Genomic DNA, 20,239 nt, shown 5'->3' with positions numbered 1-20,239 from the left:
TTTGCTTCAGAAACAGCATTTTTGATATCACCCCACAAATTCTCAATTGGATTAAGGTCTGGAGATTGGGCTGGCCACTCCATAACATTAATTTTGTTGGTTTGGAACCAAGACTTTGCTAGTGTGTTTTGGGTCATTGTCTTGTTGAAACAACCATTTCAAGGGCATGTCCTCTTCAGCATAGGGCAACATGACCTCTTCAAGTATTTTAACATATGCAAACTGATCCATGATCCCTGGTATGCGATAAATAGGCCCAACACCATAGTAGGAGAAACATGCCCATATCATGATGCTTGCACCTCCATGCTTCACTGTCTTCACTGTGTACTGTGGCTTGAATTCAGAGTTTGGGGGTCATCTCACAAACTGCCTGTGGCCCTTGGACCCAAAAAGAACAATTTTACTCTCATCAGTCCACAAAATGTTCCTCCATTTCTCTTTAGGCCAGTTGATGTGTTCTTTGGCAAATTGTAACCTCTTCTGCACATGCCTTTTTTTTAACAGAGGGACTTTGCGGAGGATTCTTGAAAATAGATTAGCTTCACACAGACGTCTTCTAACTGTCACAGTACTTACAGGTAACTCCAGACTGTCTTTGATCATCCTGGAGGTGATCATTGGCTGAGCCTTTGCCATTCTGGTTATTCTTCTATCCATTTTGATGATTGTCTTCCGTTTTCTTCCACGTCTCTCTGGTTTTGCTCTCCATTTTAAGGCATTGGAGATCATTTTAGCTGAACAGCCTATCATTTTTTGCACCTCTTTATAGGTTTTCCCCTCCCTAATCAACTTTTTAATCAAAGTACGCTGTTCTTCTGAACAATGTCTTGAACGACCCATTTTCCTCAGCTTTCAAATGCATGTTCAACAAGTGTTGGCTTCATCCTTAAATAGGGGCCACCTGATTCACACCTGTTTCTTCACAAAATTGATGACCTCAGTGATTGAATGCCACACTGCTATTTTTTTGAACACACCCCTTTCAACTAATTCAACGAATTGCCCAATTGCACAGCCTTAAGAGCGTGCATATCATGAATGCTGGGTCTCATTTGTTTTCTGAGAATCTACTGAACCTACTGGTAACTTGTTTGCCACGTAGCAATAAAAAAATATACGAAAAACCTTGATTATTCTGGTTAGTCACATTGTACTGCTATTATTTTGAACAATACTGTATCTGCCATTCTTTTTTTTTTTTTTTTTTTTCCTTGAAAGGCTTTGTCTTTATAATAGGGAAATTATTTTGCCTGTAATGCTCAGACAACTTGCAAAATAGTAAAACCAACATGACAAAGAATTTTGATAAAACTGAATCGTGACATTTCTAAAAAAAAAAAAATCGTGATATGACATTTTTTTCCATATCGCCCACCCCTAGTGGTAGGTGGTGACAGCTTGTGTTTTTCAGTGATGAGAATTTTCACAGCACCCAGAGAAGCACTAAAGCCTGGGGATGGAAATAGAAAGAAAAGCAAAGAATTGAGAAAAACAGAAGCTCCCAAATCTGCCTAAAAATACATCCTTAATAAATATAGATTAAATGATACATGTTAAAAATTCTGGGGTCGGGTCAGTAAGATTTTTTTTTATACTGTTGCATCAAAGCAAAATGAATGAATCCAACACACTGTCAGTACTTGCAAAAGTATTAAAAAAAAAAGTATTTACAGTGTTCTTGTCCCATGACTTTTATCTGGCATATTTTCATTGTAACAAAAAGTTCCTTGAATTGAATAAATGCTGTTCATTTGAATTTCCTATTCAAAAAAAGAATCTTGAAAAAGATCCTTTTGAAAATAACATTACCTGAATAAATGGCAATAAAATATATATAAACTAAATAATAATAATAATAGTAATAAAAATGACAGACAGAGAGACTTTTACAAGTGTTAACAATATTTTTGTCATAATTATAATAGGTCACAGAGAAGACTGTTTGCTTGCAGTCTTACCAAGCACAGCAAAAATAACGGGCACACAAACTCTAACAACCATGCATATTGTACATACTCCCACATATAACCTCTTTCACCACACTAACTAACAGACTGGTTCACGTGTTTCTCTTTTCCATCTTTTCTGGTATTTTATCCTTCCATTTCAATATTTTTATCTGTATCTATGCACTTCAAATCCTCCCACATTAGGATCTACTGGGTGTCAGCAGCTTCCCTTGCTTCTCTTATCTGATCTCAGTCATCTCAAGGCAATGATCGACACTACACGCCTCAGTGCTTGACTGCAATTTCCATTCGATCTTAATTGATTGAAAAGGCTCTGGTGTGTAGCCAAACTAGCTACACGAGAATGAGCACAGAGTCGAGTACCTATCATAGTCAACATGCTCACGTTTCTATGCACACAACAAATGTGACCTACCCTGAGTGAGCTGCAAATGCAACTTCATATTTATGTTTGATTTTCATGAGCAGTTTGGTTTTAGATATTGAATGTAGGTAGATATTGAATGTAGGTGAAATTTACAGAGTGCATTGCTGTTCAAAAGTTAGGGGTCAGTAAGATACAATATACAATAACTGAAATATTACAATTTAAAATAACATTTCCATTTAAATATTTTTTTAAAAATGGGATTTATTCTAAAGTTGCTTTTAATACCATCAGATCATAAAGTTCTCAAAACATAGCACCATATATCGAAAGTGACAGTTACATTTCCCACACAACTATCATGACTTCACAATGCATAAAAGTCGTATGTGAATATATTTAGAGCAAGCGAATAATGAAGACCCTGGTGAAAATAGTAAGAAGTGGAAGAAGACAAAGAAGAGATGTGTGGATCAGATAGAGGAAGAGGAAGAGGAAGAGGAGAGGGAATAGAAATCTATTTCTGCATCCAGTTCTGGAGTTCATCTCTTCCTGGAGAGGAGAACTGTTCGACCGCAAGCTTTAACAAAGCAACTCTTCTCCAAGCAATAAAAGGGCCTGCAGAGATATTGAGTCAAGCGCATGCCAGGTGTAAATTTAGCATTAGCATTTCACATCGTTCAGAGCTTCAGAAAATATATGTGAAAGAACTTCTCTGGACGGATATATGAGGTGTGTATTTACAGAAAATAAGGAAATGCATAAAAAAGGATCTTCAGTTCAATAGTTCAGCTTTCACTATGGTCTTTTAATTTTAATTATAAAGTAAAATTAGAAATATTTAGCTAAATTAGTCTGTTTGGAGACCATTCATTCGTTTGGAGAAATATGTAAATTTCTCATAATGGTTCAAATTTCAATATGCTCTAGAGTTTCATATTGTAATCTCTTTTTTATTGCTTTAGAATGTTTTAGTATTTTGCCTAATTAGGGTCTGCTGGAATCAAGTGGGTGTCTGTGCGGTACATTAATCTCTATGGATGTACAATGGGGGACATTGAATGAGATAAAGAGAGAGAGTCAGAGATCTCAAAGGTAATATCACACAAAGCGTGACACAAATCTATGATAATTAAAATCCAATTATATTACATCATAAAACATAAACACTCCAGGCACTAATAAAAATGATCTGTATTCTAACAAAAAGCATATATATAACTTAGACATGTTAACACATTTGCAGTGAAAAAGTGACTGGAAATCATTAATTGCCATGTACACACTGAAGATAAATAGTTTTCACTCTTCTGTTTGAGAATGACAATCACACTCTGTAACCCTTAACTCGGTGCAGTAGTTACCAAAATGAACATTTAGTGGCACTTTTTGGAAACTGACAAGCTTGTGAGATATCTCCTTTTCTTGTCCAGGTGCAGTGCTAGCAAATCAACTGAGGGACACCTGAAAATGAAATTACCCCATGATTTACTCTTACCCTGAAGCTAGGTGTATACGACTTTCTTCTTTCAGACTGTTCATTTTAATCGGTTAACCGTTTACCGACCATTTAGAATTTTTACCAATAAATACAATCAGTTAAAAGGTTTAAAAATTCATTTATTTATTTATTTTCAGTAATTTCTCAAAATATTTAAAAAGGTTTACTGCATAGTTAAAATACACTACGTAAATGAACAAATTGTTATTTTTATTTTTTTTGGAGAGAGAGAGGAAAAAACATATGTCGAGTATAAGTCTCACTTTAATATTTAATTCAGAAATATGCCAAATTGAAATATTTACAAACATTAAAATAAACACTGTAAACATAGCTAGGCTATTTTAGTTCACCTCACTCTACAACCAATCCTTTTAATTAACAGTATTTAGAAAAGATCAATAATTAAAAATATAAGAAGCTATAGCAATATAAACGACTAGCCAAAACTAATTAATTTAGGTTAATTATGCCAAATTATTATTTATTATTTAGGCTACTTCTCTCGCATTCCAATATCCACGTAAAACAAAATGTTTTGCATAACATCATGCCGGTACGGTGATAACACTTAACGCCACAGATTTTACTAGCCTACAGATTTAAACTGAGAATTGTGTTTTTTTTTTCTATCCATATGTTTGACTGTCTGTATTTTATTATGATAATGTACAGACTATATTGTCATGGTAAAAAAGCTAAACTGTGCGTGTGCATGCGGCGCAAGTGCAATCACAGGAATTTTTCCTTCTAACAGTGGAAGCAACTACTCCTTTTAGTCAAAGATAATTGGAATTGTAAAAGATTTACCTTTATTTGTGTACATTCACATTAAAAACAAATCTTTGTGCTTTTGTAATATAAGCCATAAGAAAAATTGGATGCAGTTTTCTGCCATCCACAGCACAAAAATTAATCAAAACTCTGCATACTAGGTTACTTGTTACATTTGTTACAGTTACATTTGTTAAATTTATATTATTTACATCAATCTTTTGAATGGTATAGTATTGTATATTTTTATTTAAACTTCATAATGTTTCACTTGATTATACATTTATTCAGGAATTATAGTTTGGAAAAATTCTTTGGAAAAAGTCTAATTAGTAACATTTTTACACGTTATGTGAAAACTATAGTAGAAGTATATAAATGAATAAAAAGAGACTTACTCATATTTATGATCTCTGCTGAATAAAGAGCTTCATTCTTTTTTTCTGAGGAAATACATTTTTCAAATCCTCAACCACATCACATCTTTTTGGGGTGAATTATGTCTTATTCCTCTCATCGCGAAGCAAAAAGTAAAAAAAAAGGACTTGAAGAACAGTCTCGCTGTGTTGTCTTCTGTTGTGTGGGTGTATTCAAGCCGTGCGCTTTAGTGAAACATTAGAATCTGAATAAAGCGTTCAGTGCGGGCATAATGTCACATTAGAAGATAATGAAGGGAGACATGAAAAACGGACATTGCGTTGTTTTCATATAGATTACTTGATCACAGAATATTTGTTTTTTCGGGCGGCACTTGTTTAGTTTAAAAGTAGACATGTCAGGCTTTCTATAGATATCTCTCTCATGTCTCTTAGCTGAGTTACAGTTCATTTTAATGATGCATGTCTAAATGAAGAACAGCGCAGGCAAAGGCTGCAGACATCACACTTTATTTTATAAATTATCTCTATTTTATAAATGCACAAAGTTTTGTTGTTATGTCTGTATACAAAAAAGTAAACCCTTTACAGATTCGATTGATGTATTGCGCTTATCTGTACGATCAAACCTGAAAGTGTAATTTAAGTTCTTTTCTGGGTTATCAGGAGAAAATTACTCATAACATGTATACGCGTTAATCGACTCCAGAGGGTTAAACTTCCTTCATAGGGCTTCCACAAGAGCAAAGGGCATTTTGATTGTGCATTTTTAATGCAGGTTATTGATAATAATTTATATTTAAAAGTTCCTTCGCAGTGTATCTGGAGATTAAGGTAATAGAGGGGAAAAGAGCGAGAGAGAGAGAGATTAGAGAGCAAAAGGACACAACTGAGTTTGAGGGCAAATAGTGCCTTTCTTCTACAAAAATGGGAATGTGATGTTAGGAGGTATATTATTCATGTCTGTGACTCCCCAAGAAATGTTTTATGTAAAACTTCCAACCTTTGGTACACCGGAAAGGGCTTTGTGGGTGCAGCAGATTTGAGATGTATGTGTGGAGTCTGGTAAACCCACTAAAAGTGCACTGTTGCCCCATTCAGCAAATGAAAGCATATCATGTTTTCATATTATGTTTTTAACATTATGTATAATGCTCTGTAAAAAGACTATTAGCTTTTGAAGTAGCATTCATAAATTATGCTGTTAATGTTTTTACTGTTGTAGTTGTTGTGCAGTGATCTTAAAAACATCTTATTACATAATAATGCTTGTTGATTGTCACCATTACACACTGTTTTGCTGAGGATAATTATTAATTATTAAAAACCAATGCCTTAATAAAAAGTTTGTGTAAAAATTTAAGTAGAAATGTTTACATTACTGTTATTTTAGGTTTTTGAACCATAATTTTATTTATAACAACTTAAATTTAATTCATATATTTATTTACACTACACTTAATTACAAGAATTAACTTTATTTAGCAAAGATCCATTAAATCAAGATTGACAGTTGTTCTGACTTGAAAAGTTGCTTCATCGTTTCCACAAAAATATTAAGGTTTTCAAAATGTAGTGATAAAAACAGCAGAGGTAAAGAAATGGTAATACATGTATTTACAATAAATCAAATGTATCATTTTAAAGAAGCAAAAGCGCCAAGGCAAATATTTTTCATAATAAATTAGCAAAATTCAAAAAGTACTACACTACAATTTTCCCTGTTCTATCACCTGTGTCACACCAGACTGATGAGCTTCTGGTTCACTTAGAGGTGACTGATTTGAAAAGGATTTGAAATGTAATTTTTTGTGAAACATGATTCTTCAAAAGTTATGGGGCTGTACAGCATTAAGAGTAATATGTATTCATAGACCGTGCCTTAACATCTTCAATTATAAATCAAAAGGAGCAGTCCTGCAGGTTATTCTATAATAAAAAATAGAAGTCTCAGAACAGACATCAAGCAGGAAATCAATTATAATCAGCAGCACGGTGAAATATTACACTGATGTTAATGCTCTTATTTTCCAGTTCAGCACAGGACCATACGACACGCAAATCACAGCTATAAATCCACAGAGATAAACAAACGCTGTCACAGTGCTAATCATAGAGCTAATAGTCAGAAAATGAAAAACCATAAAAGAACGAGGTAGAGTTGAAAGACGTGTCCTGTATTTCATTATTACATGATTAAGTAGAAGAGAAAGTGTAAGCCCATAGTGACACAAGGACAAGAGATTTCACTTGGCTGTGTTCGGAGATATAAAAAAAAGCAGACGTGTCAAGGCTGAATAATAGGCAGGATAATTACATATTATGAACACAACAGGGCAATTCAATTGTGAAATATGCATTTTGTAGATAACGGTCAACACAGAAACACAATAATCTCTTTACATCCTTTAGGGTGTGATCTCATATATTTATGTTTTAAAATGTAAAGTAACACATATACAGTTACATTTGAACTGACAATGTAACACCAACCTACAGAGAGCTTATGATGTAACTAATTTTAGATGCACAAATCTTTAATATAAAAAAAAATCATGAAGTAAATTTAAACTATGCAATTAACTGATTTAATTGGAATTATAAAAAACTGATATTATTTAATGCATTTAAAACACCCTTAAATGTTTCACACTAAAATCATCAAATTATAACTTCTTCATTTTGTTCTGACTTGATGATAATTATACACACATACAATATAGACATGAATCATGGAAAAGGGGCAAAAACCGCAATATACCTACTGTTATATTAATGATCAACAGGTGACTAAGTCTGCAGTAAAGAAACTATTTAAACATATTAAACAAACCAGCAAATTCTCAGCTACTCTATTGTGGATTTAAATGCTGAGTTTGCTTTTATCCATGAGCCCTTAAGCAGTACATCAGGAGTTTGTTATAATGATAAAGATCCTGACGGGCTTTAAAAGCCAAATGCATAATACATAATCTTTTCATAAAAGAGGTAGCTGGAGAATCAATGCTTGTATAGGTTGCATGTCAAAGAGCAAAGTCAAATCAATACTGGTTTATAATCTAAAAGTAAATTGAAATACCTGTTTTTGGCAGCTGGATTATTGTGTGTGTGAGAGCAAGAGGAAAGTGCGTGTGTAAGCAGAATTTCTATTTTATTTATAGTCATAACACACTTTCTCGTTCTCACCCACTGTGACAATCCATCAATGCAAGAACTAACTGTTGGGTGTCCGAACACAAAAACCAGTCCACTCTTTTAAGATCCAGAGATTTCTGTAATATCTACCCTGTGTATCAGGAGGACATGATGAAAGCACCATCAGCTACAATAACATCAAACATCGGTGTGTTTCATGTGCTTCACACACATCACTACCTCCACTCCACTCCATTAAGTTCACACACACCTCACTGAAGCCTGACTGTGCATTATCCCGACAGGACCTATTTTTAGCCATTTCCTCTTTCTTTTGCCTTCCTCCCTGGACTCACCTGCAGCACACTGCTCCTCATCTGCTCCATTTTCACAGTCCTGTTCTCCATCGCAGCGCCATGACAATGACACACATTTGCTCGTCGTGCCGCCACAGTCAAACTTCTCTGGTGGACACGCCTGTCGACCTATGAGTGAAAGCAACACAGAGAAATCGCTGAGAAATAAAATACCATGATGATAAAAAAGGAAAAAAGGCGTATTCCGGGATGCTGATTGCTCAGTACAGTTTTCCAACCTTATCAACACAATGACAAATTTTCACAGAAAATCACATTTCTAAGATGATGTCAATATCATCTGTTCAAACAATAATATTAAAAGTTTGGGTTGTGAAGATTTTTATTGTGAAATGTTATAGTTTAAAATAAAATGTATTTCTGTGATGTTAAAGCTACATTTTCTGTAGCCTTTACCCCAGTCTTCAAAGTCACATGACCTTTCAGGAATCATCAAAAGGCACTAGTAAAAATATATTTGTGGAAACCGTGATATATTTTTCATGATTCTTTGGTGAATAGAAAGTTATCAGAAAACTACAATAAATATATAAATATATTATAAAATGATGTGGTTAGAAAACAGAGCATTTTTATGTAATACTGTAAATGATCAATTTAAAATCTTGAATAAAAAGTTATTTCTTTCAAACAAAAACTAAATAAAACAAACAAAAAAATAAGTATGTTTTTATAATTTATAATTATTATTAATGTAAATCTTTTACACAAATATTTTACCAATGCCATATTAAACAAACCATATGAAACAAAACTTCTACATGGAGTTGCTTTCTTTTTTCTTGTCAAGCTCCATCACACAAACACACATTCAATAAGACATCTCCACTGGCCTTATTGTTAACCAAAACCGAAGCCCATTGAAACAATTTTAAGTTGCATCCCAGATCACACAGCATTCTGAAGACAGCTCCATAAATTATACATCTCTAAATGTCTGGGAACCCAACTACAAATCAATAGTAGCCAGACTGATTTCTCTCACTCCCATTCGTCAGTCTTTTAAGTAATTTTCAGAGTATAAAATAAGATTTATGAAGACCTTCTCACCGTATCTGACACCTCGATGCCCATTGTTGCCTGAACCCTATCTATAATCATAAGAGTGAATGCCATGTCTCTCAATGGATTCCACTACCGTATGGCCTTCTCTGAAGAAATGGGAAAAAGACAGCTGTGAACGTCATTTGCGATATCTCTCCATCAGTATACAGCCATTGTAACTCTGCAAATTGAGGCCTAGTCCTCATCTGTGGAAGCCATATTGGATCTGAGACTGCCAGAGGAAGAAAAAAAAGTCCTATTTAAGGCCAGAGCTTAACCCAACACCGCAAGGCTTGTTGGTGTATGACTAGGGAAATGTATGTGACAGAGTGGGTTTGTTTGAACAGTGTTCTGTGTGAGCATGCGAGCGTGTGTTTCTGGCTTTGTCAGCATGTGTCTGAATAAACTGAATGACCCATTCTAACTGTCTGGCTGACTGCTAGAGAAAGCACAGCCTCATGGGAAACGCAGTCTGTCTTATCTCTTCTCTCTCCTCACTGCCCCTGAAGACTACTGTGCCCACAGGGCTTTTCATTCACTGCTCATAAAGCCCTGGCTTCCTCTTGTTCACACAGCTAAATTCTCACAGAGGTTTGGAAAAAGCAAAACAACCAGTGTAAAATAAACAACACACTGGGAATATCATGATTATTTTAATGCACTCTAATCTGCTCATTACAATCATTAGGCTAGTTTAGTGATCCATCCTTATGAAAATATATTAAGGCATATGTTTTAGTAGTGCATTTTAGTAGAGTCACTAAAATTCACTTTTGTGAATAATTCAAACAATGAACTGATACATAACAATTCAAAGATTTGTCTGCATCAAACGCAACCATTTGGAGTTAATGCATATATATATATATATATATATATATATATATATATATATATATATATTGTAATGATAAAACTCCATACTCATCGGGAAGGAGGAGGCGGGAACTGGCGCACAATCGAAATGAAACTTTAATGACAAAAATAAAAACAAAACAGCGCACCAGCCCCTCACGGACGACTGGTGCGCATAAATAAAAAGCAAAACATAAAATAATGGCCCAGGCCTGGTCCTCTCTCGTCCATCACTATAGTCGCTCCAGTTTTATATCCTTCCATCTCCTACGTGGGACTCGATACCGGCGGTGGGGCGCAGGTGCAGCTCATCTCCAATCACTACACCTGGCCTCACTCCTCGTTCCCACACCTCTCGGCCCCGCCCCACTCGCCACATATATATCACAACTTTTGATTAGGTGCTTTATAACACCGGTAATAACAAATGTTTCAAAAGCACCAAATCGGTATATTAGAATGATTTCTGAAAGATCACATGCCTGAAGACTGGAGTAATGGCTGCTGAAAATTTAGGAATTGTAATATTTTACAATATTATTTTTTTACAGAAGTGGTGCTTGATGGCTGTAGCTGTGAAGAGGAAGAATTCAGAAACAGAACCTTCATAAAAAAATATCACCTGCATCTTCAAAGAGTTTAAGCACACTGACAGCATAAATCCTCAGGTTAAGAATATAAAATTTAATAACTAATAAATTTATATTATAATAGAACTGCCACCAGCAAATATTACCTTAAGACCTCTCTGGCTCTGATTGTTCTATAACTCTAAGTTGCATCAGAATAACACCCACACTGCTCTGATAGATGAATTTAACTGTAAGAAAGAGATGGACTCAAGACGTTCTCTTATGAGCCAAACGTCAGCACAGACTCAAAAGATGATGATGCACTCCCTGACGATCAGAGACGCTCTCAGGCAACCTTGGAGCCTGTGGCCCTAAACTCAGCAAATAATAGTAAACTGACTGACAGTGGGATAAACTACAACAACAAAGCATAGATGCACACAGTCACCATCAAGCTTAATTTGAAGAGCAAAGCTGAGGGGTCTCAGAGCACAAATTCATGTTTATTTCTTTATGAAGACAAAATAACTTATACTCCGTGATCAGTTCAACTCATTCTGACTGCAATGCAATTCCTCCTGGGAAAATGAAGTTATGGAAGAACCACAGGGAGCGGATGAGATTAGATTAGCATATTTATCTAATAATGTAAATCATTTTCTTGGTGCGGGTGTAACATTGTTAATCTAAGCTGGAGAAATTAAATTTTCTCAGATGCGCATCAGCACGCTCAAAGAAATAATCATTAGCTTTGCACAAACCACATTATATAAGGGAGCCAGTTTCAGTCAATAGTGTCCGAGTGATGAGTTTCACAGTCAACTAAGTTCAGATGTTCTTGTGAGTGGTGAGAATATGCGTGTCTAAGTGGGCATTGAAGCATCTTCCATTACGCCTCTCTCCTTTACCTAAAAGCATCATAAGCCTTTATGACTAAAAGTATCTGGACACCCCACATATAATGGTTTGGCTATTAAAAATACAGTATATCCATCAACATAAATGCTTTTAAAAGTATATTCAAAACATTCAAGGTAAATATAAAAAGGTAAGCTAAGAATTACAAAAAAAAATAGTTTTATGAAAACTAACAGAAAATAATAAATTCCCTACTGAACATCTCATAACACTGCTTTCTGGTAAACACTTTTGGGATGAACTGGAATGCTGACTTATATAACATGTGCCTGAACTTGACTTCTCAGCAGCAGTATAGCATTAAACCTTAAGATGTGAGTCTGGTTTGGAACAGTTTGGGTAAGTTAGCCATAAAAGTTGTGTTAGTCCTTGGAAAGGTCATTTCTAATCAGAGTTTGAGCCTCCAGGACTTTTAGTGGACATACCTTTATCACAAATGCTGACGGCTGCACACTCACATGCCGCTCAACAAGAAGAGGCAGCGATATCGACATGCTTATCGACAGCTTTCTGGAGAACCCTTTTGATCCACAGATACAACTCTGTCCAGCACAATCCCAGAGTTTCAAGAGGGTTATAGCAGTTGCAAGTGCACAATTGTTTTTTTCTGATGCTAAAATACTTTCTTATAACCCAGCTTAATATGAAGAGACAAGTATAACAATATATGGACACATCCATTATAAACATCCATTACTTTGTACAATTCTTCATAGTTAAAGGGCTAGTTCACCCAAAATTGAAAATGAGTCCATAAATTACTCCCCTTGAAGTCATCCTAGGGGGATATGACTTTCTTCTTTCAGATGAATCCAGTCAGAGTTATTTTAAAAATGGTCTTTATATATATGAAGTATAAGAATATATAAGAAGTTTCTGTCACTCCACAAAGTACAGGTAACTAAAACTTAAAAGGCCATAAAGGCCTTAATGAATCCACATGAATCAAGCTGTTCAATCTTGGTCATGTGAAGAGATATAATCGCATAATATGATGACTTAATTATTTACCTAAAAAATTATTGTCACAAATACTGTACATACATAGAGCACATCACATATGGTAAACATGGAACATTAAAAATGTGAGCGTGATGTACATATTCCAGTATTTTTCATTTCTAATGAGCTACATGTCTGTTTATTTGTGAGTAGAAGCCCAATTTAAATCTGTTTAAATCTATTCATAAGTCAAATTAAACCACTCAATTACGATGGATTTGATTGCATTTCAAAGATGACTTTGTATGTGTTTGGAATGAAATAATGACAGAATTCTTTATTTTTGGGTGAACTATTCTTTTAACAACCCAATGTAAAGAAATCACATGTGCTAACAGGCTAATATTGACAGTCCTAGTTGTCCCCAGCACTCTCAGAGGTAAACAGATGTCAGTGAAACCTGTCAATCCGACGGTGCCATACACAAAGCTTGAATAACCGATCTGTGGGGAATCAGGATGGTCTTAACGGTCACACTCCATTGATCCACTTTGTCTTCATTTTATTGACACATTTGCCACTGAACAAGGAAACATAATTCTGATTTATGCTACAAAAATGCACTTTAACAACCTGATGGAGACGTGTTTGTGTGTGTGTGTGCCTATGTGGGTATAACGACCAGCTTAGTTTTGACCTGAATCCACCTAAAACCCAAACGTCCTGATCCCATTAGCAGGAACGCTGGGATCTCTTCAGCATTCTGTCCACGCTGCTCCTGCAGGGTTGGGGCTACTATAATCTAAGGGTGCCTGTACTATATGCTAATGTGATTTTGATTAACTGCCTCGCTAATGTCCCTTCACTGAGAGGTGGGGAGAGGGGGAGAAATTTAAGAGTTTATCATGGTGAAACCTCCCAGTCATATTTAGCTTTGTATGGTATGAGGGAGCCTGATTAATTCTGATGTCCTAACCTGACAGGAAATTGCTATGCTAATCAATTTGTCTGGCGACTCTTTAACATTTAAAGAGGGACTGAATGGAGCTAAGGGGAGATGCTACATTTCTCTTACATACTATACAAACTGTACATCATTGTCGATAAAAAAGACATGAGAATTCAGAATGCACTGCAACCCTTGGGAAAAAGAAGTATACTTCTGCATACTTATTAAAACTTGTACAAACTTGTACATTAACTGCAATTAAAAGCAAATATGGTAACAATTCAATACTTACTACCACAATAACAAATAATTAAGCATAATTGCATGCAGCTAACTAACCCTAAATCAAACCCTCATCCCAACCCTAACCATATAGTAAGTACATGCAGTTAATTAAAATTACACGGTTCTTAAATGTATAACAAGGACACCTTAAAATAAAGTGTAACTGAAAATATATTATAGTTTAATAAATGTATATCAAATGCAGTTAGCTGAAATTTTGTCTTAAGTAGAACGTAAGTACATCTTTATTGTCTTAACTGTCAGTTATTGTCTCTGCAGTACAATATGGTTTAAGTTTACTGTGGAATGTTGTGATACACATTAACTGTAAACTAAAATATACATGTAATTTATATTGAAACTTATATGTCATGTATTTAATGTATTTTTTATGAAGTTGCATTTTAGTATATTAAATATTAATAAAAATTAAAATTTACAGTTAAATCATCATCATCTCCATATACTGTAAGCAACACATCTAAGTATGTACATCTTTAAAGCATAGATCAATATAAATAAATTATTTAAAATGTACTTTTTGAAGTAAAACATTTAATTTAACATTACAAGGTTTTAAGTGTAAGTCTTTAAGTACACTTTGGTGGTCTTGCATTTATTTAATATTATATCCTCAAGTACAGTTTTTTTTTTAACTGACTTCCTGTAAGATTTGAAATACAAGTACACATTGAATACGATTAAGTATACTTAATTTTCACAATGAAATGCTGTTGCAACTGAGGAAAAATGTCACTGTTCTAATGACTCATAATTCAGCAAATTTTTATCTAAATAATGAAATATCATCGTCACACAATTGAACAATCAAACTTATTAACTCAATGTTAAAATAGCTTGAAATCAAATGTAAAATCAAATAATATGAAAACAAACATAGAAAAGGGTTTCAGCACATCTTGAGCTCCATTCAAATTAACAGGCAATCAAAAATTCATAACAAATAATGTACAACATTACCAGAAGTCGCGCTTATGGACAAAGAGAAATAAACGTGGTAGATTGAAACGCAGTTGTCAAAAATCTATAAACAGGATTTTTTCCCCCCTACAGCAGTACAGCAGAATGGGGGAAAATAATTAAAACATGCTGAAAACCGGTGTGGACCACAGCTAAGCTAGTAATATGTCTCTATGGTGCTTTGCACCAATTAAGCTAATAACACCAAATCAATACACACTCAATACTATTTGGGTGAGGGAAAAGACTTGATGTCATCCGCAGTAACCCATTTTGGACAGAAGTGTAAAAGGTATTTAAACAGCTCTTACAGCTTTGAATTTTTAGTGCATGATTTGAATTATTCAAACAGTTTATCATTCAATTATTTTTTTTTTTGAACCAAAGTGATAAGGTGAGCAGTTGATTAAAATTATGACATCAATTATAGAATTATATAGAATTATATAAAAGTAAAGAAATGATGAGACGTAGAAAATTACAACAGTTAAATTCATTCAGGCAGGGGAAGAAGATTAAAGTGGAAGGTGAGTCCACTGTGTGAGTGTTTCATATTCCATGGGAGACAGCTGCTCTGTAAGGCATGAGGAGAGAGCTGCAATTTATATCAATAAAACTCCCCTGTGTCTCCACTTCACTTCACCACTCAACCCATAAGGGAATAAATCTGATACAAATCAGAGTGAGATGGATAGAAATGAACAGTGATCAACAGAGCGTTGGGGCAAGATGAAGAAATATGGCAGAATGAAGGGATGAAAATGAAGACAACAAAAGAAAGAGAGAGTAAGCACCACAGACTCATGACAGTAGGAAAATAAGCTGGCGGGAAGGTTATACACACTTTGATGGCAATACAGTATAATACATTCAGAAACAATACTACACCACACAATCTCACTAAGAGGAGGTAATAAAAGCATGGGTACTTTAACATTGACATAAAAAAAAAAAACTCTCAAATCACCATTGAGGAAGTTTGTGAGAAGGTGAAATTTACTCTATAGCACATTTGAATATTTTTATTCTACCAAAATCCTCCTAACTCAGAATGACCTAAGAATACATCTTAATGTAAATTATAAATAAAGAATACAACTGCAGATCAAATAAAAAGCAAGTGAGTATGGTATTACCATTTGCTACCATAACTGTACCATTGTACCAAAAAATGCGACAGAAAAACAGAAAGATGCTGATGAAAAAGCGCTGTGCCCGGCTGTGACTGAATAGATTTGAGACTGGGAGGGCTTAAGCTACTAACACACACAAGCCAGCGATCTAACAAAACAGCACGTTGTGATCGGCTACCCTTGTCTGTGCACACATAAGCACGCCCCTAAATTGATGTCTAGGGCAAACACATGACAGGAATCCTATAAGCTGTAAATCGATAGTCTCGGTCTTGCTTTAATTACACATTCTCAGGCTCTCAAGTGGGTCTCTACAGATTTGGCCCACTGGAGGTATAATCTTAACAATGAGAGGGGAAATATACAGTGGATTATTGCACTGGGGGGACGTTTCTGAACAAGCTGACATTTAAACGACACATTTAAAAGAAATTAGAAATCATAATGTGAGAAGAAAAAAAAAAAGACTGGAGGAAAATTTGCAAAAGAAATAGCACAGTGCCCTATGGATGTATTCAATAATTCATGACTAAATATTGCTTCACTAGGACAAAAACACCATTCTTACATGCAAATAAAGCTGATCTGAATACAGATCGCTGTGGTCTCCCAAAATAATGTTTTTCTTTCTAAATTCTTAAATTATCTTTAGCACAAAAACATTTGAATCACCAATCAACTTTTTAGAATAAATGCCTGCTTGTTAAATTTGTGTTGCCCTCGTTTTTGATTTACAAACTGAAGAACCTGTTTTCAAAGATTTTGGATTGTGATGTAGCAGCACTTCAAGCCACATGCATGGAAAACAAGTCAATCCTTCCTCTGTTGCAATCACGGCTGTGATTCATACTACACTCCCATGAATCATTAATGAGGCAGACCAGTTTTGAAAGTCAAATGGCATCACTTCAAATATTTGGCACTCATCTCGAGTTTATAAGCAATGGACGGTTCCCCAATTAATGGGTTTGTAGGCAGTCTCACTTCTGGCTGTCTGCTCAGGTCAAGCGCTGCAGACCGCTCTCCAATGGCCATTGCGGATAAAGCATTTTATGAAATGAGCCAGACGTGAACGATTCCCATCTACTATCTTTTCATAATAAATGTATCCTGTTGTCCTGTGCCAGAAGGCATGTAGAAAGGATTCCACATTTGATGGATCACCAATGAATTTGGATTGAAAGAGTGCAGATGCAAAGATGTAAACAGTGGAGAAATTTCTGCTTTACCAAAGAATGAATTAGCAATAAATCAATATTTATTTTATTGCAGAACTAAAGCAATACTATTGTTCTGTAATACTCTTAAAAATAAAGGTGCTTTAAATGAGCCTAAAAGGTGCCACAGAAGAAAAACATTTTGGTTCCACAAAGAACCATTCAGTCAAAGGGTTTTAAAAGAACCATCTCTTTCTTACCTTTTTTATAATCTGAAGAACCATTCTTTAGCCACAAAGAACCTTTTGTTCAACAGAAGGCTATTTTAGATGTTAAAGGTCCTTTATGGAACAATTTCGACAAAAAGGTTATTCTATGGCATCGTGAAGCACCTTTATTTTTAAAAGTGTACTCTTCAAGGACACTGCACCTTAAAATGAAGAAATAGTTTTCACAAAAAAACTGTCACACTTCACATCAATTATAGAGTTTTATTACTCACATGTAAGGTGTGTGGACGCAATTACTCAATATTATATAGCCACAAGTGTTGTTTTCTTAATAAAGGTAAATCAAAGCATCCTTCCTGTCTTTTATGAAACATTCAGTGGGTGACTCAACTGAAAACAAAGGCTAAACTAATAAAAGCTTCTGACTCTTTAAGAGTGCTAATTTGCTGCATGTGTTATGGAACATTTGTCTGCCTGGTCACTGAGGTGAGCCAAGATCTTCTGCAACACTGATACTGACGTACACAATATATGAAGGTGGTTCTGAATCGCTTTAATTCATCTGCAACACAATACGGTTTGTTTATTTTACACATTTTTTTTACAAACAAGGATGAAGAATAACATTAATAAGAATAAGAAACAGAGAGATGAGCACATTATTCCTGTCTTCAAATCTTTCAAAGACAATTTGACTTTTTGTACCTTTTTTTTTCTTCTTCAATTAAAAAGTCTTTATGCTTACACAAGAAGGACATGCTTGTTGGCTATGGAGAACGGTCTTAAAGCATTTTTCTCCCAGCAAATTATGGTCCACATTTTAAACCATACAAATTATTAGTGTAACGTAAATTACTGTAACACAAATGTGCCGGGAAGAAACAATGTACAACAATGGAATGGATTTAATTTATTCATATGAATGCAGTACAATGAATGTAGCCGCTAGAGCGAATATTACAGTTATCATGCTGTTTATGTTTTTTATTAGCATTATCCATTATTAATGTGTAACATTCATATTACCTATTCAATTAATAATAAGAAAGAAAGAACCTAAAATAATGACCATTTTATTCAAGAAAGCTGGATCAAATACCTTTTTTAAACACTGCTTTTCTAATGTATGCCATTGAACATTGATATTAGTTAATTAGCATAAATAATTAATATTGCACTATAATGTGATACTTTAAGGACAATGTGCAATCTTCTGTATGATGTAAGAATGAGTAAATATTGGTATTATGCTCATATCCTTTCATATTAAACAGTAAGCATCATTTTACAATAGCCCACAATACGATTTTGTGCTAATACAAAGAAATATGACGCAGTTTAGAAGACCTTAATCCAAAAATAATCCAAAGCAACAACTCTCGCTTTCATAAAATGTATATTTTGTGATTTAAAGAGTCCGATTATCCATCCTATAATGAGTTTACGTCATTCTTAAACCGCAATGACATTATTCCAGACCATTTAGCAGTTTTATAAGGTGAAATGTCAATGAGTATCGCAGTATACACTGATCTTTTTCTTAGAAAGATTTGAAAGAAATCCAGCCACATACTGTACAGCAAAATGCAACCACACCATAGTGCTGATTCAATGGAAACCCTGGGCAAGGTGGTCATTAAGACCTAAAGAGACTGGCCCTAGACTCATGGAGGATCAATAGGGAGCGGGTGAGATCAAGGGTCACTAATTACTAGTAAAAATGAAATTGATGGAATCACACAAAGCATGTTCAGAGAGGATTTTTAGTAAGGCAGATGTCTAAAGCTGATCTTTTTTCTGCAGATCGTGTCCAGTGGGGCACAATTAAGCAAGCTATCCATCCATCATCTTGATCAATCCAGGAGTGATCGGTGTTGAGGTAAATACAGCAGATGTTTGTTTTCTTGAGATTACAAGGGAAGTCGACAGCTTCCTGCTCCTTCTGACCTCTGCTGGCATCCGTAAACTTGTAATGGTGACATGTTTAATTATTTATGATCTTCCCCTACAAGAAGATGCATGCATACAAAGGACATTTGAACTCATTGCACACCCACAAACGCACTCATGCCTGTCAAACTGACCATGTAAGTAAGTACAGAACCCTTATGTCCATGTTTCCACATCTTCTACCAATTAAATGTGCCTGCAGGGAATAAAGCCTCTTGACCCAATCCAACCTGTCCTTTGGACAGTCTGAGCAGCCCACTTTAAAATCCCTGAGTGCTTCACAGCCAGTTAAAGTCACTTTGACATAACCTGCTCTCATGAGACGCCTCAGTCTTTGATAGGTTTCGTTCAACACTAATTAGTCTGACAGTCTGGGAAAACATAAACAAAAGCAATGCTGATTTGTTAATTATAAGATATAAGAGAGTTCGAAGAGCTATTCTAATATGTAATTGTGCCTTTGTTTTAGGCAAAGCAGATTTCTAAATTGGTTGCTGAATTGGTTTATTCCTCTATACAAGAAGCCCATACAAATTTGCATGTGCCTTTTCATATTTATAAGCCAAGTGGATTTTGAACAGAGCTTAAAAAAAATAAAAAATAAATAAAAGAAAAAAAATCTTTGCATACACATATACACTAAGATTTTTTATATTTTTAAAGAAGTCTCTTTTGCTCAACAAGCCTGCATTTATTTGATCTAAAGCACAGCAAAAACA

At 34.8% G+C, this 20,239-nt stretch overlaps 1 protein-coding gene across 4 annotated transcripts in view; it reads right to left on the bottom strand.

Moving 5' to 3' along the window:
- LOC113100892 (low-density lipoprotein receptor-related protein 8-like) overlaps nucleotides 1–20,239 on the bottom strand; it is a 146,553-nt gene that overhangs the window by 48,884 nt on the left and 77,430 nt on the right. For all 4 annotated transcript variants that reach the window (XM_026265403.1, XM_026265405.1, XM_026265404.1 and 1 more), the window contains exon 4: nucleotides 8,484–8,612. In XM_026265403.1, the coding sequence (XP_026121188.1) occupies nucleotides 8,484–8,612 (129 nt within the window). The remainder of the gene's footprint in view (nucleotides 1–8,483; nucleotides 8,613–20,239) is intronic.

This window comes from Carassius auratus, chromosome 6 (assembly GCF_003368295.1).
Source record: "Carassius auratus strain Wakin chromosome 6, ASM336829v1, whole genome shotgun sequence".
Classification (NCBI taxonomy): domain Eukaryota; kingdom Metazoa; phylum Chordata; class Actinopteri; order Cypriniformes; family Cyprinidae; genus Carassius; species Carassius auratus.
This window is presented reverse-complemented; position numbering and strand designations above follow the sequence as displayed.